Source organism: Anser cygnoides, chromosome 3 (genome assembly GCF_040182565.1).
Source record: "Anser cygnoides isolate HZ-2024a breed goose chromosome 3, Taihu_goose_T2T_genome, whole genome shotgun sequence".
Taxonomy (NCBI): domain Eukaryota; kingdom Metazoa; phylum Chordata; class Aves; order Anseriformes; family Anatidae; genus Anser; species Anser cygnoides.
In genome coordinates this window covers 77354959-77381457 of record NC_089875.1, presented here as the reverse complement: position 1 = coordinate 77381457, position 26499 = coordinate 77354959, and the positions used below count along the sequence as shown (strand labels likewise).

Genomic DNA, 26499 nt, shown 5'->3' with positions numbered 1-26499 from the left:
AAGGAGTCTCTTGTTTGGTTATGAAATTGGAGTATATATTTTTTTATGGTTCACAACCATTGTTTGCAAAGGCATTAACCAATTTGTCCTCCTAGAGGAAGAATATATGCTTCACTTTTTGTGATGAACTGCTGGTGTAATGAAAGAAAAACTCTTGGTAAATTTTCCCTTGATCCAAATAAAGTTCACAGAACCAATATCATAATATCTGTGTATAGAAGAAATACTTTAGCAGTTTAGTGGAACTTAAGAGATGATCATTCAAACAGATATTATGGATAGGGAAAATAAATCTAGAATAAAACATAATGAGAAAAACACTGGAGTAGTTGAGAAAGCTGGAAAGCTGTGTAATATGCAAGCTATTTATCAACTTAATTTGTTAACAAAGAAGTGAAGAAAACATGATGTTTTAATCAGTTATTTAAACAACTAGAAATCTAAATAGAAGTGGTTCTGTACACAGTAAGAGTATTCCAAAACTTCATAGAGTATGTATCCTCTCGTATATTCTCTTTTGGCATTTATATCCTCTACTTTGGTAACATATCCTCCAAACCACTTCTACCACAGTAATTTCTACCATACTATCAACTGCTCTATTTCTCTCTTTGTAAAAAATGCCAATATACTAGTATTACTAGTCAGGTTATTTTCTTTCTTTTGGGACATGAATTCTGGTTTTGGACTTGAACATTTGATTGAGGGAGCATTTGCACATAGTGTTTTTGCTACCTGTTATCACTTCCTTAATTTCTTGATGGCCTCCTTTCAGTCCAAATGTTGATTTGGAGCTATTTTATGAGCCTAGTTACAGAGCCACCCACGTGTCTCTGCATTTATAGAAACAATTGCTTTGTGTGATAAAATTTCTGTACCCTTTAGAGAAGGTGAGATTTTTATAAGGGTTAAACTGTGATAAGCAGAAAAAGGAGATTATCACTGCAGATAAATTCAAACCACCTATAGAACGAAATAGCAAAGTTGATTTCTATCTGTTTTTAAGACAGGAAGATATCAGAATTTCTTCCTTCCTTCCTTCCAACTGTCCGTCTGTCACAGTATTTACCTTATTCTTCTCAGTAGTAACTCATTCTTCAATTCCTGACATGTTTTACAGGCTTGAGGAGTTATGATATATTAAATACATGAAAGAAGTTTCACAAGGTCACTTGGAATGACAAGGTGTACCTGTGCTTGTGTAGACACTATAGACTTAGGCTGTTCTTGAGAGTACGGGTTTTAAAGATGTCTACTTAGACCCTTTTGAACTGTCAGTTTTTCTCCCTTCATCTTATTATGGATTCTGTTTTTGTCAAGGTTGGGCTGAGAAATCTTGCTTGCCAAGCTGATGTTAGTTTTCATTTCTGCTTATGATAATTTATTCTTAAATGACCTGATATTGTGAATAGAATTGCTTAGCAGCCCACATGACATATATGTTATAGATGGTCTTGCCTAGTCACAAGATAGGCAGATTGCCAAATATGTGCAAGGCCACAGGTGGATATGTTTAGTCCCAGCCATCCTCCGATGTGGATTGGCTCCACAGCTCTGGTGCAGCTTGTAACTCTCACCTCTGTCCCTAAGAAATGCATTGCTGGACTCTGTACACACACTGGAGAGTGAGAAAGTGTTGGAGGCAGATAAAATGGAGCGGGCTTTCTTGTGTGTTCTTAAGTGGCAGTTTGGGGGAGAGATGGGCAGGGATTTAATGCAGTGATAAAACGAAGTAGTCACCGACAGAGGCAACAGCTAGGAGAGATTCATTTGGTAAGTGGTAACTGTTCTTTAGAGGTGTTTGGATGAATTTAAAAAGAGGCTGCAAACATCTTTATTTCACATGAGAAGAAAAGGGGCTGCAATTTGGAAGTGCAATGGTTGCATGAGTAGTAGAGGAATGAAGTTGTGTGTGTGTCAGGAAAATCCCTTCAGTCTGTGGCTTCTAAAACAGGTATTTGTCCTTTCCACAACATTCTATTGGTTATTATGAGAGTGCCTTTTTTTTTTTTTTTGTAACAAAAACAACCAACAAAACAAAACAAAAGAATCATAGTAGTTTCCTTATAGAAAGCTTAAGAGCATACTCCCATGCCCTTAATTGAAAAGAATGTGCTTAGAGAGTTTTTGAATACACCACACAATGTTTGCAGCACCATGACTTTTGCAGGTCTTCTTGACTTTCCCAGCTGTTCATTATTCTGATGCTCTTCTGGGTTTATTTTTCTCGCCCCTACTCTCTGCTCTCCCCTTAGGCATTTAATTATGTACACTGCTTCAGGTAGATTCTTCTTACAGTCATAATCCCTATAGGTTTTGATATAATGCTTCCACTCTGACATACTGTATTGCAGGTTTGTGAAACATCGCAACTAGGTTTTAGATAAATGCTTTTTATTGTGCTTTTAATTATTTAAATGAAATATCTTTGATAATACCTTGACTTTATTTCACCCCAGTGTGCACAGTTTTTGTTGTTGTTGTTGTTGATTTGTTAGTTGAATCTGTCTTGTTGGTTGTGTGTTATTCCTACACTCTCTGTAGAAGATGCAGTACCTTTCAGTTCAGGTGCTGTGTTAATGTAATTAATGTGCTTTTTACCCTCTCTCAAGTAATTAAGAGAGTTGAACCTAATAGTGATTTTCAGGACCGGTATTACATTTGCTTTTTACTGCCCTTTGTTAATGGTCCTTCTGCTGGTGAGAGTGCTTATGTCCCAGCCAAACTGAATTAATTCTTAAATGTATATTTGTGAAATGCTTTTATCAAATGCACCTTTCAGTAGTACACATATGATGGGGGTGCTCATTCTGCTCTAAGTTTGTGTCTGTATCAATTCCCAATAATTCATATCTATACCTTGACGAATAATGTTTATAGGATGGAATACAATATGTTTGTACTATCAGGGGATCTGACTGCAGAGGACAAGTTTGGAGTTGAAAGAGGAGGGTAGAGGCAACCACAATGTATATTAGTTACTGAAAGAAGTAATGCTTAGATCATATTGCTGCAACTGTGATTTCCAAAAAGTCTTTTTCTCACAGCTTGTCTTTGCTTTGATTAATATCATAGGTTTGACTGAACAGGAATTGATTTGGCCTATGACTGCACATACTTTCTTATACTTTCCTACAAACATAGTGAGAGTATTAAAGCAAGAAAAGTTGATCCAAGTTTTGATTAGTTCTGTCTTTTTGTTATTATTATTTTTTTAACTAAATTTCTATAAAAACTGGCAGTCATCTGAGGTTTGAAAACAGTGAAATAATTGATCAGCAATATCCAAAGAAATTTCCAAAAAGATTAAGCAAGTATTTTCCAGGCTTTAAGCCTAAAAATGAACCAAATGAATGGTTCTTAAACAAAACAACTTTTTAGATAGATACTTTTTAGATACAAAGGTATTGATGGATATTGGCAACCTACTGAAGCAAGGAATGTTGATGTATAAGGAACAGGGAAACGAATAAGCTGCTAAAAGAATGCAAATAGAATAACATGGAATCAGTAAGTTGGAAATGAGGGAGGAAAGATCATTAATGATACTTAGAGATACTTTCTGCAAGGTATATGTAACCCTCAATTTATTTGTTTTGTCAGTACACAAACTATCAAGCACTTGAATTCTCAATTCACTGTATTTATTAGGGCAACCTTTTCCTCAACAGTAATAATTCAATACACAATACTTAAATAGCAGAAATTAATAAATAACACAACACTACAAGGAATTTACAGTGTATCCTCACCAGTGAATCAATTTAACGTAGCAGTTCTGGGTGTTATTCACGTGTGACCAAGATAAGTATTTGTAAGATGCAACCATCACCTTGAAGCACAGGGTTGCAATCAAACCCAAGCGGTTAAATTGAAGGACAAATATGTGCATGTCCAAATGGAGCCCTTCAAAGATCACTTGCAATGGTCACCGGTAGGATGGAGAGGAGAATCTTGTGTTGGTTAACCCAACCCCTCAGTAGGCTGGGGAAAAGAACAAGAAGGGCAGTAACAAGAAAGAGTAACGCATGGGTCATGAGTTTAATAAGAGGAGGGGGAAAAAAGAAAAGAACACGTGATGCAAAAACAGTCCCACACCATCATGAGACACACGTCCATCCAATCTCTGAGTGATGGTTACTTTGGAAAACAATTTCCCTGGTTCTATTGTTGAACATGATGTTAGATGCCATGGAATATCCCTTTGGTCATTTGGGTCAAAAACTTTTGCCCATCCCCAGTCTAATCACCAAGGCAGCAGGGTGACGAACAGCCTTGATGCTGCACAAGTGCTGTCCAGCAACAGATTGTTAGTCAATTCATTCTGTAAGACTATACTAAGTATTTTATTTGAAGGATTCTCTAAGGCTACTGACAGTGAGTCCACCAACAACAATAGCATCTGTAAGGGACAGCACATGGGAAAATCACCTGTATCTGGTCTTTTCCACTTAGAATTGTCATTTGCTAAAGTCATACAAGAGGAAAGCAACTAGCACCTTCTAGCCTGGAGTACGAGATCTTTGAGCTGAACTATTCAGAATGGAAAACTGAGTTCAAATATGTTTAGAAATGTTTAAATCTTTTGTTGCTTTTGAAGTAAATAAATTTTAAACTATCAATTTATGATGATCCAGATATGGGCTGCAGAAATTAGAATTGTAAAAAGGTTATTTCATGTTAGAATGTTTATTTTATTTTATATTTTATTTTATTTTAATTTTATTTTTAAACTAATTCACAACTTAGGTTAGTTTGAAACAAAATATCTGAAGACACTGAAGATTTTGAAACAATTACCTTGTTTTTTACACATACTTCTAATTTGTTTTATTCTTGGGTAAATACCTCAACATAGGTAAAATGAAAAATGTGTATTGGAGATTCAATTTCAACTGAAGAAAAAGTATTTTTAAAAAAATATCTTAAATATTAGAGAAGCTTTTCAGAGGTGGCTATGCATAGACTCCCATGAAGGAAAAGATACAAGTAAATGAATATCCAGGGTACAAAATAAATTTAGAAAAAAGCTAAAAAAAAAAAAAAAAAAAAAAAGGCAAAGAAATAGTTTACCCTCCCCCCCAAAATGTAAATGTTTAATTCTCCTATCTATATTGCCACCTTTTTGAAAAACAGAATAAATGATTAAATGATCTTTATTTCTTTTCCAGTAAACTTGTTGCCGGATTTAAAAGACAAAATGTCATGCTTCATTGTTCCCATGGCATGAGCAGAATTTCAACTAACTTGTCACTGTTCATTCTGAACAGACCTTTCCACAGGTCTGACTCATTACATATTTGAATTGAATTATAAAGGCACAGTCGTGGTTTGTATACATCAATATGAAGGGCTAGAAAAAATGTTTTTCTCAAAAGTGATCATTAGCAATTATAGTCTAATAATTTAATACCTTATTTAAATCTAGTTTATATGATATATATATATACATGACAACTTTATTCTGCTTCTTTTTAATAATGAATATACAACTGTACTGTGTTAGAAAATGTAGGACCTCTACAGTCTGTTATCTGGTTGTCTGTATGTATCTTAGGTACTCATGTGCAGGTACATACTTGCAGAGAATCATCAGCAAAGAGGCTCAAAGGGTAATAATATAACTCATATTATCTAAACTCCCTCTATAACGAGAAGGAAGAAAAAGGAGACTTAACAAGAACTGATCAGTCTACCTATCTTTGAATCAGTCTCTGCACAGGCCTTTCTTTTTGACTGCAGTAGGAACTGTCATACTAACTTTGACAGTCTTCTAGTAGGATGAGTTCTGTACTCATAAATGTATTCTGTATCACCTGTATGACTTTTAGTACGCAAGCTCTATCTTTACAGATCCTTTCAACGTACCTCCAAAAGACTAAATATTATTTAATCTAAATAAAATTAGTTTTATTTATATCAATGCATATATACTGCCTTAAAGAAACTGAAGTTTAGGGAATAAATTCTGTTTAACTGGATCAGAAGGTGACCATTTTTATGTAACTTGTTTTTTTGCTAGTTATTAGATTAGTTCATGTCAGGTATTGATATCTTAGTTTTCTGAAAAATGTGAAAGGTTGCAAACATAGACAAAGTTAATTTCTTTTGAAGTGTATGCAGGTTGATGTACCTGAAACTGGGCAGTAGCACTTTGTAAACATCTTTTTTATATCATCTTCAGAATGGCTGCTGAAATAACGTTTTAATTTCTCTTCAGTGAACAACAGTTAATGATGTTCACTTGCAGGATATCATTAAGGGTTATGTAAGAGTATTTAAGTGTTGGATTTTTACGTTCAACAAGGAACAGTGGGGAAGATTTCTGATCTCTTTCAGGATAAAATTCATCTCGTCTTAAGGAAGGCCATGTAAAATATCCAACCCAAAAGCGACATATACCTTATTAAAAATGAAACAAAACCAAACAAAAAATAAAGTGAAACAAAACAAAAAGTAACAGTAGATGAAATTGAATTCATCTCAGAGAGTGGGATTCAGCTGCCATAACATAGATACTATGAGACATGTTGCTTCCAGCCACAGTTTAAAAAGTGCTTGCACCTCCACTGAGTCTTTTGCCGTGTCTGCCAGCCTGTACAGGTTGCACCCTGAAATAATTTTAGGCTCTCTGAAGTAGATGTCTATTTTCAGGCAACTGAATTTTGCTGTTCTACCCACAATTGACTTTACACCTTAACTTTAAGTAGTAACTGAGATTGCAAATAATCTTAAATTACTGGGGTGGTGATAATTTATTAAAACTAAACTACAGCAAAACATTGAAACCAGTGCAACGTAACTAACCCTCTGGCTTAGAGTTGTTAGAGAGAGAACACTGGGGCTTAACGAGTGGCAGACGTGAATCTTTAAAGCCCATAAAACGTTAAATGAACATTTTAAAAATGAAAATGGTCATATTCAGTGTCTGTAGTAAATTTAAGCTGCTACTTGCCACACAAAGCATGAACGTAACAAAGTCTGATTTTCTGAGGGCAGTACAGTTTCTGAATGATGATTGTCAGATGACCAATTGTTTGTGCCAGACTCATGTATTCAAAAAGCTGGTGCCTTTTGGTCTTAAAAGGTGTCCAAAGTTTACATCATAAAATTGATTTAAGAATAAGGCTTTGGTCCCTTCTTTTCCTACACTGAAATCTTATAATATAACCTAAATAATTTGTTGCTTTGTTGAAAAACAAAAATGATTTAAGGGTTTTTCCATATTAAAAAAGAAAAATAGTTAATGCCACAACAGAGCAAAACTTGTATTAATATAAAGATTTAAATAAAAGGAAATAACTTGGTCAATCAAGTTCCTCTTAATTATAGGTGTTAGGGCTTTTGAAATGGATAAAAATGTTAGTGTATTTTGACGCTTTCAAGGCATTAAATACAATTGACTCTGAACTTTCTGTGTAATAAATTTGAACAACATTTCAATTCTACTATACTTCAATAAAGGAAAAAATATTAGGGCCTATATCTGTCATCTGTGTTGGAAAAATCTTGAAGTTTTTAGACAAATTGCTACTTCTGATGAAGAAATGCATCTCTATACCATAAAGATGAAATGGAGAGAATTCAGATAACAGTTTCGAAGATGTTCTCTCTCAGCCTACAAGCCACCTATTAGATAAACCTGTATTACATAAAGTTGTCTGCTGCAGTTCGCTTCTTTATCTCAGGCAAAATTCCCTGCCTCCAGAAGGTAAAGCTATAGCTCTTCATATTGCAAGATCATCAGCCTAGATTACAAGGATTGTGCATGGAGGTTATATTTCTTTGACTTGTTTTGTCTTGTAATGTTATTAGTTTTTAAGCCACCTTAGGAGGTGGGGGCATATGTCCACTGTGCTACACTGAAAGCTCCTTCTTGTCTCTGCAAAGAGTGAAAATTAGTATTGAATACTTTATAACTAGCATCAAGTAAGGCCCTGTAGTTCTTCTAAGTAAACAAGAAAACCCTGCTTACCTTTTGCAGGACACAGTGTTTTTGCAGAGCTCATTTGTTCCAAGCTTTCTCTTTTCCAGGCTGAAGTATCCTTTCTCATTCACTCTTGCTATAAAACCCATTGTATATTGTTGCCTTCTCTTTCTGTTTTCCAGTTCTATTAAGTCACTTTTGAAATGAGCACAGTTTGGTTCAAGGTTCAGATACGTATTTGCTAAGTGCCTGAACTCCCCTTTAGTCAATGGAAGTTAACAAACAGAATGAGTGAGATGTACTGGTCAGCTGCATAAGAGTAAGGGTCTAACAGAATTTGAGACCTATTTGTATTTCAGAGCTTCAGAGCCACCTACATAGATAAGACATGAGACCTGGGAAAGACATACTTTTTACTGTACCAGAGACCAGGAGGGGTAGCTTCAGTTTTTTCGGGTAGCCTGTATGAGGATGTATGCATTGAGTTGCATTGAGTCCTAGATGACTGGGCTCATGTGAGCTAAACTGTACTCCAAGATCCACAGAATACAGCAGGAACTTGGACTCCGAGAGTACCTATGGGATTTTAAGTATAGGTGTCTTAATCTTCAATTTCAGTGCATTCATCTGTCCCCCAAAGTGGGTTAAAACAAGATGCAACATGCAAGATATTGTCATAGAAGTATTTTCTATATTTCACTGTTCACTAGAATGTCTTGCAGATTTTATTTATTTATTTATTTATTTATTTTGGTGATATTTAGACTGTTTTCCAAATGGAAGTAGTTAAAATAATATTGTCAATACCTTACCCAATTCTATGTTCTAGAATACCTGAAAACAGAGGCTGCAAAGGTAAGTTTTGTGAAAAAGGTAGTTAGGTAGCCCATTTATCTATCTAAAGCAAAATGTCCTTTGATTAAGAGGTCGTTTTTGTTAGACATTGACAAATCCAGTTTTAAGATACAGAATCCTTGAAAAATTAGTTTATATTGTACATGTGGTCCAGGGAACACTTTTCCTCTTGAATAAAAAAATAAAAATCTATCTTTTTGAGGTTGAAACAAAGAAACAAACCAAAAGTCCTGAACATGAAAAGAAGCTTATCATACAGGTTGAAAAATGCTTTCTTCTTAAAACAAGTATGGTAGAATAAAAACATGGAGTATTTTCACTGTCTAGACCTCTGTTGTTACAGATGGGACTTCATAATGGAAAAAACAGTTAAAAACTTTTCAAATACATATATATTTTAAGTATACCCATATAAATAAATAAAAAGTAAAGCTAATACTGTGGTCATGCTGAACGAGACTGTATTCTGGTATAAAGATGTTTCTGTCTGGAAAAGTTTGGCCATGTTCTAGAAAATTATATAAGAAGAGATGATAAGAAGTAGGAGTTGATTTCTACAAGTTAATATTTATTCCATAAATAGGGTTTGGATAAGTAGGATGCATAGCTCGTACTTTCCTGCCAAAACAAGTTTTCAATTTTTCGTAAGAGGCTTCTAATTCAGTAATTAAAACTTAATTATCAAATTAGTGAACAACTTATTAGGGGATAATTATCACATTAGCTAACAATGTTTTACTGTTTAGACTCAGTACAACAAAATATCTATGTAGCCAGGGATCAATCTAAAACCTAACTCTTGATAAAATTAGTGCTGATTTCTGGTATATAGATGGGATCAGAGTGGAAGGATATATATACTGTGCAAGTATCATATGTATATCCGGATCACATTCTAGTCACAAAGAATATAAACACCTTCCCTTTCATGGAAAAGATAAGGTAATTATTAAGGAAAAAAAAAAAAGTCAAATATTCTGCAAATTAGAGAGGAATGTAAAGTGTTCAGTATCTCTGTTCTTCAGATCAAATGTTTTTACCTTCTGCTTCTCTACGCTTTCTGTCCAGCACCTCCAATAATATTTCTACAGGCTGTGAATTAAACACCCTTGGTTTTGTCACTGGAGAAGTGAATCAGTATCTCTGAGATGTGTCATACTGAAACAGACCTCTCTTATGCCTCATTAAACATTTTTGCTTGTTTATTTCAAGATCCCACTGGAATCTGTTCTCCAAGTGAATCTGCCTTAAATTATCAGTTTCTGAAACTCTCAACTTTAATATGTATTAATGTGCTTTTATTGATATTTATCATACTAATTGAGTGGCTTTAGAAATATTATGAATCTGTAGCATATGTATATCCTGTGTAATATTTGGAAGATAAATAGCAAGCAAAAGCTTTCAAGAAGCTTTAAATTTTAGAATTATTCCTTGTTATTTATAGAGTTGATACAGTACATTTCACTTATTTATTTGGAGAGCAATGTTTTAATTTCTGCTTATATGTCATAATGTATAAGTCATGCAATACAGTATGTATAAGTTGCATTGAAATTCATAATTCATCTCAAGTTACCTTATATACCTCTATTGGTGTAACATGGAATATATGAGCTCAAGGAATCTGAATATATATATTTTTAAAGCTTTATATATGAATTTGCTCTTTTTGGAGCAGATGCACCTAATAACTCAGCTTTTGAATAAAAATGATTTTGTTTGTTTATTGTTTGTTTGGTTTTAATTTATTTGATTTTCTTTTTATCCACATTAGCACTTGACAATCTCGTTAAAGAACCATTGCTTTCTTGTTACTTGGAATTTTTATCAGCAGCACTTATTACTTGTATATTTGTTTGCTCATACTATTTGCTTGTTTCTGTACTCACTTTTTTTTTCTTTTTTTCTCCTTCTGGTTGAAGATTCAAAAAGGAAGTAATTGAGAGGCTACAGAAACACCAATACTATGTGATCCAAACAGCTGGTACATTAGAGGCAGCAATAGTAAAGAACATTTTCCAAATATTATTCAATAACACACTGTAGTCTTCAGAATTTTTTTCCTGAGTACTTAAGTCATAATTCTGTAGTAGCACATACCATATTTTAATGAGGGTAGTGATACTTATGGCAAAAGTGATTTTGGTGAGTTTGTTACTAAGATGAAAACATAATCACTTACCTTCTAAGAAACACTCTTATTTAAACCTGCTTGGAAACACGAATATTGAAGTGAAATATCATCGGATGTAATTCTTAAAAATGTTTATTTGTCACATTCAAAACTTTCATCAGTTTGATTTTGAAGATTGATTTTTAATTCTTTTATGGCTATTTTAAGTTTTTCTGCTGTTTCACGGCATTTCTGTATCAATGATTTCAAACTGTTTCATTGTAATTATCAGGAAACATTTTGAAAAGAAGATGAAATGCTCCAAGCAGTAGTGAGGAAAAGCTATCTCCTGTTAACCTTAAAGACAACATGGAAGCAGTAAACTGTTCCAGTTATGCATTATATCATGGAAGTAAAAACTCCATGTCATAAATGAAAAATTTAAAAATATTTTCGTGAATTATAAATTACTGAATGTTTTTTTTTTTTTTTTCACCTTAGGGTGTCAAGAAGAAGAGAACTTTATTTCATAACCTCTATATACATCCCTTAGAAAACAAGCCACACTGCTTCCAGTCCCTGCTAAACAAGTGGATTTACCAGTTCTTGCCTCTGCTTATTCAGAGGTCACTGAAGAGCACTTGTAAAGTTCTATTTTTTCCATTAAGAAACAAGTTTTTCTTGATTCTTTGAAAGTCACTGCCTATGCACAGCAAAAATACCACAATTCTTTTTGTTCGAAATGTCTGTGGAAAGAAAAGTAGTTCATTAAATATGAGCAATATGGGTTCTTCAGATAGACAATTGCACCTTTCTCCATAATAGTATTCTAAACACCATTTCATTAGCACAGAGATTGCAAATATATATTTTAAAAGTTCTTAATTACAAAAGAAATTATTCTGGTTATAGCGAACAGTACAATACAGTTCTTATCTATAGAATAATATTTAAGAAGCTGCATCTCTTCTGTTATATATTAACAGGCTAGGTATGTCCTTTTTCATTTTCTTCTCTCCTTTTTTAGATTACATAATATGCTTCATAAGAATTGTTTTGGGTTTCTGAAGGATTCTGTCTATGAAAATCTTGAGAGAAGGAAGAAAAGAAGGAAAAAGCAGCTTCTGAACTTACTTAAATAATTTAAATATGTACAAACTCCTGAAAATTTAAATATTAAGCATTTAAAATTAAAAAACCATGCTGAAGCTACTGATGATCATTTATACAGTTTACTTTTGGAGAAGTTTCTGCACAGGGATCCAGATGCCCCAAATTTCATTTACTTTAATAGATCTGAAGCCATTCAGCAAGTCTTTGTTCAGACATTTTTGTGCATTCATTTGCAGGATCCAAATTTTAGTGTTTATGTGGTTCTGTGACTCCAAACAGCCTTTTACTGACTTTTTTTTTTTTTCTTTTTAATGCCCAAAGCCATGGTAATAACAGTGCTATTATGGCTTTTTTTTTTTTTTTTTAAGAAAGAAACTCTTATGAAATGTCATTGTAATTTTAAACTTATGCAAACAAATTCAATAAGGTTTTTGTTCCTTGTTATTTTTGAAAGGAGGAATGAAAAGTTGCATAATTTGAACATTCATATAGGTCTCTTTTTTTTTGGGGGGGGGGGGTGGTGGTGGTGGTGGTGGTGAGATTTTAATGCATATAATGTGATTCCCATTTGCTAGATTCTATAGTGTTTGCTTTGTTGCTTTTAAATTAGGTGGTGGGCAATGCCAAAGTCATCTGGATAACTCGGAATTGACTCTTAAGGGACTCCTGAGTAGGACATGACAATACTTGATGCTGACAGTGGATTAGGAATTATTTGACCAGAAAAAGCAAATGGAAGTCAAACGGACTGTATAACACCGGTCCCATGAAGTACACTAGCATTGTGGAATGAATCTTAGCAAGCAAGTTGTAAGCTACTGGCTTACAAAGTAAAGTTACCTTCCCACGTCTGGGAAGAAAACATGAGTTCTGACCCTGACTTTCTCTTCTGTTTAAGCAGTTTCTACATGACAGTCATTGAATAAAAATCAAATTCATGGTCTGTCTCTTATGTCACTCCTAGCAGAGTAGCTATGTGATATCTTCAAGATTGCTTGTGTTTTTTTCTGGATCTTGTAGACTGGAAATTCTTCTACGTACGGTAGCCTATCTTCATTCAAGGTTGACAATTGTGATGTATGTCAGTATATTTCCTGATGGCTGGGCCTGGTTCTGAACAGTGAAAGGTATGGGCTTAGAGTTCAGTAGATAATGGAACTTCAGTTTTCTATTTTATAGGTAAGCACTTTGTTGTTTGTTTGAGAAATGTTAATTAACATACCATCACATGTGGAATGAAGGTGTCATTGCAGTTCGCAGTTTGAACTTCCACAAGTTAAGAGCCTTTTGATTTTAGTTTTTAGGCACTTTTCTGATTCATCTTTAAATGCCAAGGGATTCTAGCATGAGCTTCATATAGCACAGTATTTCTCTGCATGCTTGTATACCTACAGTTCCTGGAAAACCTTTTAGTTCTCAAAGGAATTGTCAAGTGATTCCTGATGACTGTTGAACCATAGGCTCTGTGAATTGCTTTTGGAGAATTAGGTGTGCATCTTTTCTAAGTCCTGCTTGAAGAATTGTAATGCTAAGATCACACACTGGGTTCCTCCTTCTCCTGACTCTTTAACTTATTGAAAAGGAAAAAGTAAAGGAAAAAGAAAAGGAAAAAGGTTTTTGCTCCAGTGTTTGCACGAGGATTAGTACTAAATAGCTCAATTTGTAGGAGTTAAGTTCAAAAGACATCTACTTTTTAAATGTCGTCTTATTCCTTGTGAGTGAATCACTTTAATTTTTAAAGCAGATAAAAACTCAGATAAAACTTCCTTTGGGTTATGTTTCTACACTGTGTACAGTCTGACTTCTCAAATATAATCTCAGATACAAATCAATATTTTAGAAAATGAATGAATAGCATTCAGTGTGATGGAAAGAAAAAACAAAACACCTTAGCCTAATATAATACTGGTAGCATTTCATTTATAGTTTGAATGGGTAAGTTAGGTAACTGGTTTTGTCAGTGTTTTGTTATATTTTATGACCAGTATTTTGATTTTATGGTTTAGTATTTTGGTATATTTTATTCTAGAAAGAATAAAACTAAGTGGTCTGTGATTCACACATATTAAGACTAATATCTTAATATAATATAAGCAGGAAAGTTTGAAGATTGTAACTGTCCAGTAAATAGCTTATGAACAGACATAAGGCTTCTACATTAATTCCTATGAAAGTACTTCTGTAAAACCTAAGAATTTTAGTTTGTATATTATCTTCCTCAATAAAGTTTTGGAGGAAAAATATTTTCTTCATGGAGACTGAAAAGCTTTTTATCTGGATGTTGGCTTCCTCTTTTTTAGACGATAGTGGAACAAAGCAAAACTGTATTGTTTCAAACATTTTATTAGCCAAAGTATTGGAAAGTTCATTTTAGCAAAATCTCCTGAGGCCATTTTTGTAGTCACATTTCATTTAGTGTTTGTTTCCTTTTGTTACTGCTAGTCATGAGAGACTAAATATTAGGTGAATATGATAATTGCATTCAAATTATTGAGTATATTGTGAAATAAATTGTTTAGTGTGTCAGAAAAAGGTAATGCATATCCTTAAAGTGAAAGAAAAAACACTTATGGACAGTACATTTTAACACTGTATGAATGTGTTCATATGTTCTTATTTTGCATGTCATATGTAGTCATGCTCTGTTGGTATTCTTCTTGAAAAAGTAGTATTTATAAAGAGAAGCTATCAGAAGCAGTGTTCTGTATGTATGCTGCATATCCAGTCTAGTAATATTAATTTTTAAATAGCATTTTATATATGATTTTCAAAGCATATTTGGCAACTGTGCTGATGAAAGGAAAGATTCTGACATATGTTGTTTGTCACATCTGACTTAAAGGTGTTGGAATGCATCAAATTACATTTATAATGTAATTTTAAATATACCTTTAGTCATTTGAATTTACTACGTACTCACTGTTAAAAATATTTTTCACCAGTTGTATTAGATAAAGAAGCTTTCATTCAAATGAGATCTGGGTTTATTATTTCCTCCTATTATCTCTTATTATTTTCTTACATTTAAGAAAAACAAAGTAAAATTTTTCTGTTTTGATTGAATTTAATTTGATTTGATTTTGATTGAATTTAAGATTAAATAAGCAGGATAAACCTAATATTGACTGGATATTTTCCCCCTCATATATTGTACAATCAGAAAATATATAGTTCTGTTTGTCTTAAGCCTGTGGATATTTCAAATATTTTTGGAGAAGCATGTCTTAAAACTTTCAGTTTCATGCAATGCTACTAAAACTATAGATCGAAAGATAACTTAGATACTAAAGGTTGATATTTCTATATATTTATGTTGCAAGATTTGAAGGATTCTCTGATCATGTCTTCATATATTGATTCCACCTTTAATGTAAATTATGTCTCAATTCAAAATGTTACTGATTTTCCAATACCTGTGCCTCCATTTCAATGTTGAGGTGTTTGGTACATCTGTATTGGATGAGATATTTTTCAGATAAGTTTCTCATCCAAGTTCACACAGAAAATCAGTGGCAATGAAAATAAACCCTAGAAATTCCAGGTGCTCCTTCCGACCTCCAAATCCTATCTATGGATAAGGGATACTCCTGAAGTGTATTGTCTTTTTCCAGAGTGGCTTATCCATGTAAAAAGCACTTAAATAAGCAGTTTTCCATGTCAGTTGATCCTTTTAATCTTTTCCCTGTTGTGAGATTCAGAAGGGTTTCAATATAATTTTGAAAAGGAATAACAAAACATGGTCTTGTACAGATTCACATTGGTATATTCTAAAATTATATATATATATATATATAAAACAAAACACTGTTTTATGGAAAATACTGTAAAGAAGAAAATTTTTCATTTGCTTTTAATGGATTACATGGAAGTGATTTTTCAAAATTCTGTTCCTGAGAGAAATAAGTGGCTAAGATATAACTTTATTCTGCAACCACACATCAAAGCCGGCAATGTTTATGAAGGTCTCTGAACCTTCTCTGTAGCTCTCCAATCCATAATGGGATCTGAAACAGAATAATCAGTACAGTCTATGGCACGTTTGATTATGGCAAAAATGCCTTTAGCCAGCAACCCTGATCAGTCAGCGTAGCTCAGCATCTAACAAGCCTCTTCTTTCAGTACCATCCAGACCATGTCAGTGATATTGGGTCTTTCAGTTGAACCTCTTCAGTGTCTATTGGCTATGGCTGTATCTGGGGAGCTGTCATCACTTCATACTTCCAAAACCAGTCACCTTCAACTCTGGAAATGATGACAGTATAGTAGCATCTATTGAACTCTCTGAATATGTTTTTGTCTTTTTATCCCCCTACATGTGCTACATGATCCTTGGCTTTGATTACCAAATGGCCAATTTCAAAATACAGAGAGCAGATACAAGCATATTTTACTGGTGTAATGCTTGATAGACTTGTTTGATTATATCAAAAATCTTTTTAGAAATAAGTTCTTCACAGATACCTTGTTCACAGATACTTATTCTCCCACCTCTCATCCTTCCAGTTAATTAAACAATTTCTGATACTTCACATTTTCTGAACCAAGAAAGAGTCAGAATAAGAGATTTCTTATTTGCAGATTATGTTTACGTCTGGGGAACATAGCTATCTTATACTCAAAGTATTGATCTGAGTTGTGGATGAAGAAATACATTAATTTCATTCCTATATAACTCCTCATAAATTGACTAGCATCATTTAAACATACTTTGTGTTTTAAAACTAAAATGATGGGAAAAAAAAATCGTATAAGGCAAGATAAATTATTTTTAAAAGTGAAATATTTTCCAGGCTCTTGGTCACCTGCTAAGTATTCAAGATATGGGTTTGCATTTTTATCTCTTAAAGATTACTGTAGTATAAAATAATAAAAAATGCTCATGTGACTGATGTTACGTTTGTGTTAATAATGTGTTAATAAAGAGTTTATCTTCACAGCTGTTGCTAAAGATGAGCAAATTGGTTCATGGTAACAATAAAATGGCTATAATGTTAAAAATTATAGCTATTAAATACTAATGTGTGTATATGCGAGATCTTTATCAAGCAGTTTTGATATTAGAAAAAAATGAAACTTCATCTTACTTCTTTATACAGACAGATCACAATTAAAATAAAAGTTATGATTAACGCTATTGTTTCCATAACTTTGTTAATGTCAGCGATGTAGTATTAGAATAAGTTCAGGTTTAAATTTGTCTCTCCTGATTTCACATTTGGAAATTAGTGTACCTTGATAGTGCCAAACCATGGAAGTTTTATAGCTGTGTATATGGTTGATATATTTCAATGATATTAGAAAAGATTTATTTTAGATTCAGAAAATCAAAGTAGTCGGTAAGCTTTATTTAAATTGATTTGTCAGAGCATGACCTTGAGGTAGCGTGGCCTTCCGTTATATATTTAAATGTTTAATTTTTCAGAAGGCATGGACTGCAAAATAGCCCATAGCCACTGTAATTAAATAGCATTCATTTCTACTGGAGCAAACTTGAAACTGTACTAGAAACAAAGGAGAAATTCTTTGATTCAATATCAGCCAGGCTTGCTATGTTGTTTGTTTATAGTTCCACTTTGACACTTTTGAAATTTGCTTGAGTGTTGCTTGTTTGCTTGATAATTTAAAGTAGGTAACAATGTAAAACACTCAAGACTGACCCCCAGTGTGGGATGTTTATCAGGGGAAAAAATACCTATCATATTTTTATGCAACAGAAATAAAAAGCCGAATCAGTCATGTGCATACCATAATATTTGTGAAACTAGGTAGTTATGAGCAGGACCAATGTGTGTTTTTTGTTGTTATTTTGTTTTTGTATTTTTTTTGGGGGGGGGGGGGAAGGGGGGGGTGTAATTTTTTCCAAAATGTGTGTCTGGCTTTTTCAGTTAGAGAAAAAATGATTTGAAAATCAGAGAAAGCAGAGATGGCTGCTGAACTAAAATGTCAATTCTTTTTTGATATTTTTGGTGGAAAATGCTGAGCTTTTCATTTGAACATTCTCAGAATATATATATATATTTTTACTTGTAAAATTAAAAGAAAAAAAAACAGATTTACTTTTTCCTTGAAAAATAATAACACCTACATTATTCATCCTAATTCGGGCGTTACATAAATTGTGCTTTTTGATAAAGTGGTACTATCTTTTTTCCATTTTTCAACTGTTTTTGGAGAAACTGTTACTACTTCAGTATTATACCAATGACTGGTTTTTCCTTATAGGTTATGTTAAATGAATTTGGTCATATACATATTTTCTCAGTACTGACAACTGCAGTGAAAACCCCTAGTTGATTTCAGGTTCAGTAAAAGCAATTGTGGTATATCAAGATTAATAGGAGACCTGAATCAACCAGGATGTCGTTGTTAGAGTATCAATATCACTGATACAATATTTAAAGACTGTCTTACAATTGCTCTTGCATATATGGCTTGTATTGTCCTGTCTGAAACGTTCATCATTACAGTGATTCTTCAGATGTTAATCACTACCAGAATGTTGTGAGCTTTAGCGAAGTGGCTATCATGACAGTAAAAACCTGAAAAAATGCTCAGCTATAGAGTAGTCACCTACTGTACACAGTCAATAAAATTTTATGAGGTACAGATTAAGCTGAAGTTACGTGATGCCATATTTCCTACCCTTTTTGTTATAGGGCAGGGATGCATTGCCATATCATTTACACTGTAAATGAAGACGTCATACATGAGACCATTAAAGCAAGCTAAGCATTAAATAGGAATTTTACTACTCCTTTAAAGTTTTCTGTCTCTATCGTGAGGTAGCGGAGAAAAATCAGCTGTTTCCTCTAGGATGTGCTGCTGATCACTCAGAAGAACTTGTGTTTCTGCCTATTATAGATCTGCATGTGGTGTTCGCTCTCTATAGGTACCTTAAAGGAGGCTATAGCGAGGTACGGGTTGGTCTATTCTCCCATGTGCCTGGTGACAGGACGAGGGGGAATGGGCTAAAGTTGCGCCAGGGGAGGTTTAGGTTGGATATTAGGAAGAGCTTCTTTACTGAAAGAGTTGTTAGGCATTGGAATGGGCTGCCCAGGGAAGTGATTGAGTCACCGTCCCTGAAGGTCTTCAAGAGACATTTAGATGTTGAACTTAGTGATATGGTTTAGTGGAGGACTTGTTAGTATTAGGTCAGAGGTTGGACTAGGTGATCTTGGAGGTCTCTTCCAACCTAGACGATTGTGTGATTCTGTTAAAATAAGAAAAACCCCAACACCTATATTTTCTCAAGCTGTTAGACAGAGATAGGCATTGGCTTGGCTGATTGTTCATGTATCAATGGCAAGATATACGACTGTTCTGTGTGCTTATCTGAGAGCATGCAGTGCATTCCTCAGCTTGATTATTAATAAGGCTATCCCGAATGAAATGGTACATTGGTAGCAGAGAAAAAGCGTTGTTGGGAGGGAACAGCATGATTCAGTATGCTATAACAGCTTTGGGAAGCCAGTATCCCTTTACAATTGAGTGCAGCTGATACAATTGAGTGCAGCTGAAGTGCAAAGCCAACCCTTTTTATACATTTGCTTTCCATTTTATTAAAAACATCTAGTATAATTTCTGGCTTGTCTTCCAGTATTAAGCCAGTGGATTTACACAACATTTTCTTTTAAAAAATAGTCAGAGTTTTTTTTTTTTGGCTACTACTTACATATTCAGAACAAATACAACAACATAAAAGTAAGGACAAGGCAATTTGAAGTTACCCATTGAATTTCTACTTGCACCTTAGGCAACAATGGAGAAAACACCCTGTAAAACTCCCCATTCCTGTCAATTCCTGAACTCATTCATGTGCTGAAAATATCTGGAGCATAGACTTCCACACATGCTCAAAAGGGCTCCCAACTTGAGAACAAGGATCTGTTTTATGCCTATGTTCTGAAATTCAAAATGTAGATATGTCTCTGCCTAAGCTTCTGCTCTGCTTATTGTACAAGTTGCACACTACATTCAAGAAGTTCAAGGAAAAATTCTGGTGCCCTGAGTGCAGTTCACCAAATCTAGCAGCTACTATTCAGTATGGAGGAGCCTGGCATTTTTGCATGTTAGAAGGATATGGTGCAGTTTAAGAACCTGTTGATTCTCTTCTTAGTGTGAAGATTACAATGAGCCTACATCTTTCAGCATCCAAAATATTTAATTATGGGATGTTACCCCCCTCCCCCCCCCCCAGCTTCAGCAGACATATACAGGAGTAGCATAAAACTGAAATGAAAGGAGGCTAGTGGAAGTTTGACATCTTCCAAGTTAGAAAATACAAACACATAGTCTAATCTATACTCTTCTGGGGTTCTTATTTTTTTCATTCAGCATATATCTAATATGAAATGCGAAAATATTCAGAAGTAGGAAAACAGAAGCTATGGTTTCCTTCCTCCTAGGAAAATAACCTAATCATAAGACAACAAAAGCAGGTTGTTCTTCCTACCTCTGGTATTCTTAGCAATGGAAATTTACCCAGACCATGTGCTGCCAGCTTTGTAGGGGATACATTTATCACAGGGACAGAAAATGTGTGATTGAGGGAAGAAACCACTGAATGGAGCACATGGGAAATTATACATGCTATTGCCACTCGCAGGAGATAGGGACTTTGACATCTTCATAATATTGTCTTACTATATGATGGACTGTCATTACCATTAGGAATTAAACAGATATGGGAGGTCAAAACCCATTTTTATTTTTCTTATGCTGAGAATAACGGCTGCATCTTTGACAAGGATTTCCCCATCTCAAGAATTTAAGAGATGAGGAGAATGAAAAATACAGGAATAAAGAAGGAAGATTTTGGTGAGCTTCAGAGAAATAGAAATTAAAGAAGAAAATCTTCCATTGTAAAAATTGCAGGTAGAAGAATGCATTGTATTGCTTGTTTCTTTTTATGAATCCATTCTCACTTAGGATATGATCTTTTTTTTAATGTGTGATATATGTTTATTCATAAACATTTAAATAACTGTTTTCCAGGTACCTCTAGGAAAGTCTACAAAATTTGTCTTAATTCTCATCATATTCATGGAAACATTTTTTTTTTCCTTCTGCGTTAATATCTCTATTTAGCATTTATTCATTAATTTTTATCTTTCTGCAGTATTTTTATCTTTTTTCCCCAGATCAGAATAGAATTCTCCTGTATGTCACAGTCAGATTTACAATGTTTAGATGCAGTAAGCACACACGATCTTGTCCATCAGATATCATTAGAGAGAGAGGGGGGACTTGATTAATTCCCAAAGCAGGTTGCCTTTCCTGTTAATTTTGTATTATTGTTTAAACAAATATGGTCAATTTTTCAGTTTTAAAATGTACTAGACCTATATTTATCTGAATGTCATCCAACTTACTTTTGTTTTAGCCTCTGAAGTATTGTTATGTTGGCTACTGATTATGTGTAATCTTATATGCTCAGTCAGGCTGGATCATTTCCTGATATATTTGTATTTTTCTCATGTTTGTCTCTCCCATCAATGTTTCATTTTCAGTTTTAGATTACTGATATTTAAGTAATTATTTGTCATGTCTCATCTCACTGGCTAGTACTTGTGCTTTTAAGTTAATATGAATTGAGCACCTGTCTCTAGGGCTCTCCCCGGGAATTTGAGAGCTTACCTGTAGGAAAAAAGTTAACACCTGTTCTTCCTCCTGAAATGGGAAACAAGCTGGAAGAAGCAGGAATTTTGCAAAACTGAAAAGCCTTTTTATGTTTATTAATATCTGAAAGGGAAGGAGTTAATAACTAAATACACATTGCTTTTGCTTTAGAAATGGATTATCTAGTTGGGTGCCCAACAAGACTATTTACTAACTGAGGTAGTTTGCAAAGTTCAGCCTTAATCAGCTCCTGTACATTCAGATGCTGAGAACTTCCTGATGAGAAAGCAGTATAGTGTTGAATAAGATTTTTTTTTGATAATACAAAGCCAGGTAGCAACATTACTTTCAAAAATAAATATGCACACACTAAGAGAAAGTGAATGACAAACATTTATTGCACTGATGCAATGCCTGATTTGTCCTTGTATGATAATCAGTGGATGTCCTCCACATTATTATTCACAGATACTGTTAGCATGAGGACAGAAGAGGCCATACTGATGCTGATTGTTTTGCTGAGCCATTTCATGACACCATAGTAAGGGCATATCTTTAGATTACTTTTACTGTCACCATATCTTTGGCCTTTCCAGACCCATGAATAAATTGTTACCCCAAAACATGTGTTAATTTACATTTCATGGACGATGATGTCTCATGACAAGATGAGAAGGTCTGAAGTACAGCACTGTTCAACAATCTTGTTTGGTTCATTTAAGATCAAGTCTGGCTCAGAAACATTCTAGAAATTGCCTGTCATTTGCCTGTCCTACTCTGGCAGTACGCTTGGCCGATGCTTTCGCTTTGTGATGGAGCTTTATGTAGAGTATAGTTGATTCCTCTGTTGAGAATGAGGCTAACATGTACATGCAACTCAGTGCAGATGAGAAAAATTTGAATCTTTGGTCAACATATTTATCAGTTCAGGCACACAGTCATGCTAAAATGTCTATGCATCTGCATTTTTAGAGGCAGTCTGGGGCGTCTCAGTAATATCCTGCTTCTTGTGCTTCATTTCCAATGAATTCTCAGTTCATTATAGCTGCATAATAAGTCTAGGAATAATAGAAAACAAGACTCCAGAAATCTTGCACTTGCACATCTGGAAGGGGTAAATTCAGTCCTTTCAGGTTTAACCGTGTAAAATAATTACATATTCTTCATCCCTATTCTATTTTGCTTCTAAATTATTTATTATATGGTCATTTTATTATGTGGTTATTTATTATATGGTTATTTTATATTGTCTTTTTATTCACAATAGTAAAGTAAATGTAAAAACAAACAAAAAACAGCACAACACATTTTCTTTAAGGTAAATTTGATTAAAATATACTGTTGTTAGCTTATAGTTTGAGTCAAACCTCACTGAAATCATGAGATATTTTGCATTAGTTGCACTGTATCAGGCTTATTAATCTACCGATCATTAAAAATGTTCCTGTATGCTATTTTGGCTTAATAGTGGTGTGTTTTTTTTTCTTTTTTTTTTTTTCCTTTCTCCTTTCCCTCACTACCAGGAGGTATTTTTGAGTGTGTGGAATCTGGTCCAATGGGAGCAGAAGAATTAGCCTTCAGATTTGCTGTGAACACAATCAACAGAAACAGAACTCTTCTGCCAAACACCACATTAACATACGACACCCAGAAGATAAATCTCTATGACAGTTTCGAAGCATCCAAAAAAGGTAACCTTTTGCATATTTAATTTCTTTAATCAGCAGATGACTCCCTTGCTTTACCTACTTGAAAAAGTCTGTCCATAAAGCCATATGCAATGACACTGTACAAGGTTGTGCCTGACATCAAAGAAATGTTTTAAAGACTGCCTTTTGAAGACTGTAATGGTAACTATTTGGAAATTTAATACATCAGCTTTTCTCCCACTGCCCTGTCCAAAAGCTATTTCTTTAAATGTTTAAAATTGCAAATCATTTTTACAATTTTTTTTTGAGCTTTGTGATTAGGGTGTTTTTGAGATCAGCTCCTCTGGAATTAGAAAACACTACCACCAGATTTTTCCTGTAAAATGCCAGCTGCTCCCAACTTCCAGTGAACTTGGAAGAGGAAGGGAGTTCAGCCCACAAAACTAATTATTCAATGGTATAGTCAAGACTATATGCCATTAGGCCTATTCAGAGTGGCTTATTTCAGAATTGTTAGTCATGTAACAGAACACTTTTGTACAGGTGCAAATGTCAGTGTGTTTTACTTGAGCTGCATTGCATGAGCTGTAATGTTTCAGTGACTTCCTTACCCATGTAGGAGTTATCCACGGGTTAGGCTTTCCCTGAACATAAAGTACGTCATAACATCAGAAGTGAACGTTTTATAGATGGGAATATGATATAGCGCTTTCAATATTACCAGCAAAACTTAATCTGAGGCCATGAGGTAAATAAAATCGGGTTCTTAATATAGAAGCAGTTTCCATCTGCTGTTTCCAACATCTTTAGAGGAAAGCCTACAAAGAAAGCCCCCTCCTTCATTAAGTCTGCTCCAAATCTAGATGTGAACTTTTATGACTTAATGGCTAAAATTTCATTTCCAGATATTCAACAAGGCTCCAATTCAATTTTAAGTATTTAATCACTTTAACTACATCTCTGCTAATATCTTTAGCATATGTATGTCTTGCATACTTAATCAGCTGTGTTTTTCAAAGGAGAGCAAGTGGTTATAGTATAGCACATTTTATATAAGCTTAAAAATTAGGTCTGTTCTTTACTGTGTTGTTACCAGGTGAACATCTAGACCTCAGTTCAGAAGTTTTCTCCAAACTATAAACGATTTTCTTAAAAAAAAATAAAAATAAAAAATGAACACTTCCTAAATTTTCAAATCTTTGATTCTCCCAAAAATTGTTTTGAGATTGCTTTACATTCTAGTCTACAACATTGTGATGCCACATGAAAGTTGTACTCCATCATTGCCATGCTCTAGAAAGTACAAAACCTTAGTAAATACTATATGCACTTTATAGGTGAAAATACAAAAATTTGATGACAGAACTTAGTAGGACTGAATTTTGCACTGTATTGCATGTTCTTTAACAGCATGCTTTTTTTAAAAATAAATTGAAGAGACAATTTCATATGAATGTTACTCTTAACAAGAAAATAAGGGTAAAAGGATAAGAGGTCAACCTTATGGCAGGTTTCAACCTTAAGTCTGCTAAGTGATCTGGTCCACAACATGTCATACCCTGTGAAGACTTTATGCAATACAGGATTTTTGGTGCTAAGTAGAATTAAAACATTTGTAGCCATGTTAGAAATGCTACTTGGGAGAAGCTGCTATGTCAAAATATACACGAAGTACAACTTTAAAGTGAAATACAATACTGATTAAAATCAGTCTAGAAACAATGAGAAATATTTTTTCCTCTTTTGTTAAACATGCAGAGTTAATCTTGCTAACCTATTTTTCCTGTTTATTAGTCAAATTAACCATTCTAATATAAGGCTGTCTCTTCTTTGCAGAAGAGATTGTGAGAAATGGGGTGAACTACCCTTCTAATACATATTTTTTGAAGTGTTATTCTGATGTTTTGGATGATGGGTTAAAGAAGGTTCTGAGAGAACTCTTTCTGTCTCAGCCAACAGTGAATGAATGGGTTGATCCTTAATTCTGGCCTCTCCTTTCTCTTTTCCTCCCCATCTCCCAAATTCAACTGCCTCCTGATTCCGGTACATTCTGTCTTGTGAAATTTAATGACATAGTTTCTCCTCATTCCTGAGGGAGGATGTAAGGAGTGGAGATATCTGTTCTGGGATCTTTAAGTCTTTCTGGAGATGACAATACTACTTGTAGTCCTTACTTAGGGTAAGGCTTGAAGGCTCCAAGCTCTAGCCATAATATTATGTTGCTAATTCTTGATAGAATAGAATAGTTCAAGTTAGAATGATAAAATGTCATTGATTGGATATATTGAATAGATTGGATATATTCATTGTTCCCACTTGCATCTTGCATGAGAATGCAAGTCTTTATTTGTAACTAGGCTGTATCAAAATCTGTGTAATCTTCCAGTGCTAATAGCTTTTTGCATCATCAATTCACAATACAGCCAAATACATTTGTGCTGACAGGTGCTTTAGTTCAGAACCAAAGGCTAAAGGTTAACATAAAATGGTTCATTTTATTATGATGGCTCCAACACAGAGTTTTAACAATGAGGTTTAAGCATTTGACTCATTTTGTGGTTCATGATTATGTCCATTAGTGATCAGGCAGGCACTGCATCAAAAATAGCCTCTTTAGACCTCTTAGTAACACATACTTTTGAAGTTGATACAAATGAAATATTAATGGATTTTTAAAGGTACTATACCAAAGAGCAACGTGAAGGCAAGATGATATTTCCAAGATACTATTTCAGTGAAGAATAATGTAAATGCAAACAAAATATCCCTCAATGCAGTACAAAAATTGGTATGCATCTGATAGAGCCAGTGCTGTATTAAATCACGTATGAAAGCATTGCATTATTCAAATCTTGGAAACAGAGGAAAAAAAAAAAAGCCTATTGAAAAACCATCTGGTAGCTATTGCTGTTGTTAGTGATCCCATTTACTGACATTTGCATAAAGCTTGTTGATTACTCTTAGGAAGGGCAATATTAGCATAAATGTTTTTTTTATCAAGCTAGTCATTTAGGCCCTGATCCGATACTCACTAATGCAGTGGAGATCCTGTGTGTATATGAGAAGTTCTCTTAAACCACTGGTGCTCTGCAAGAATAAAAAGGTGTGCCAGCACAGTTTCTGGAATGCAGTTGAGACACTTAGCAGTATTTTCGTCATGTTGAAAAGGACTGACATGCACAATTAAAACAATTAATTTTGCTTTGCTGAGAAAAAAATAA

At 34.1% G+C, this 26499-nt stretch overlaps 1 protein-coding gene across 6 annotated transcripts in view; it reads left to right on the top strand.

Annotated features, from left to right (window-relative positions):
- Positions 1-26499, top strand: part of GRIK2 (glutamate ionotropic receptor kainate type subunit 2) — a 413364-nt gene that overhangs the window by 111763 nt on the left and 275102 nt on the right. For all 6 annotated transcript variants that reach the window (XM_048054417.2, XM_048054420.2, XM_048054416.2 and 3 more), the window contains exon 3: positions 23153-23320. In XM_048054417.2, coding sequence (XP_047910374.1) covers positions 23153-23320 — 168 coding nt within the window. The remainder of the gene's footprint in view (positions 1-23152; positions 23321-26499) is intronic.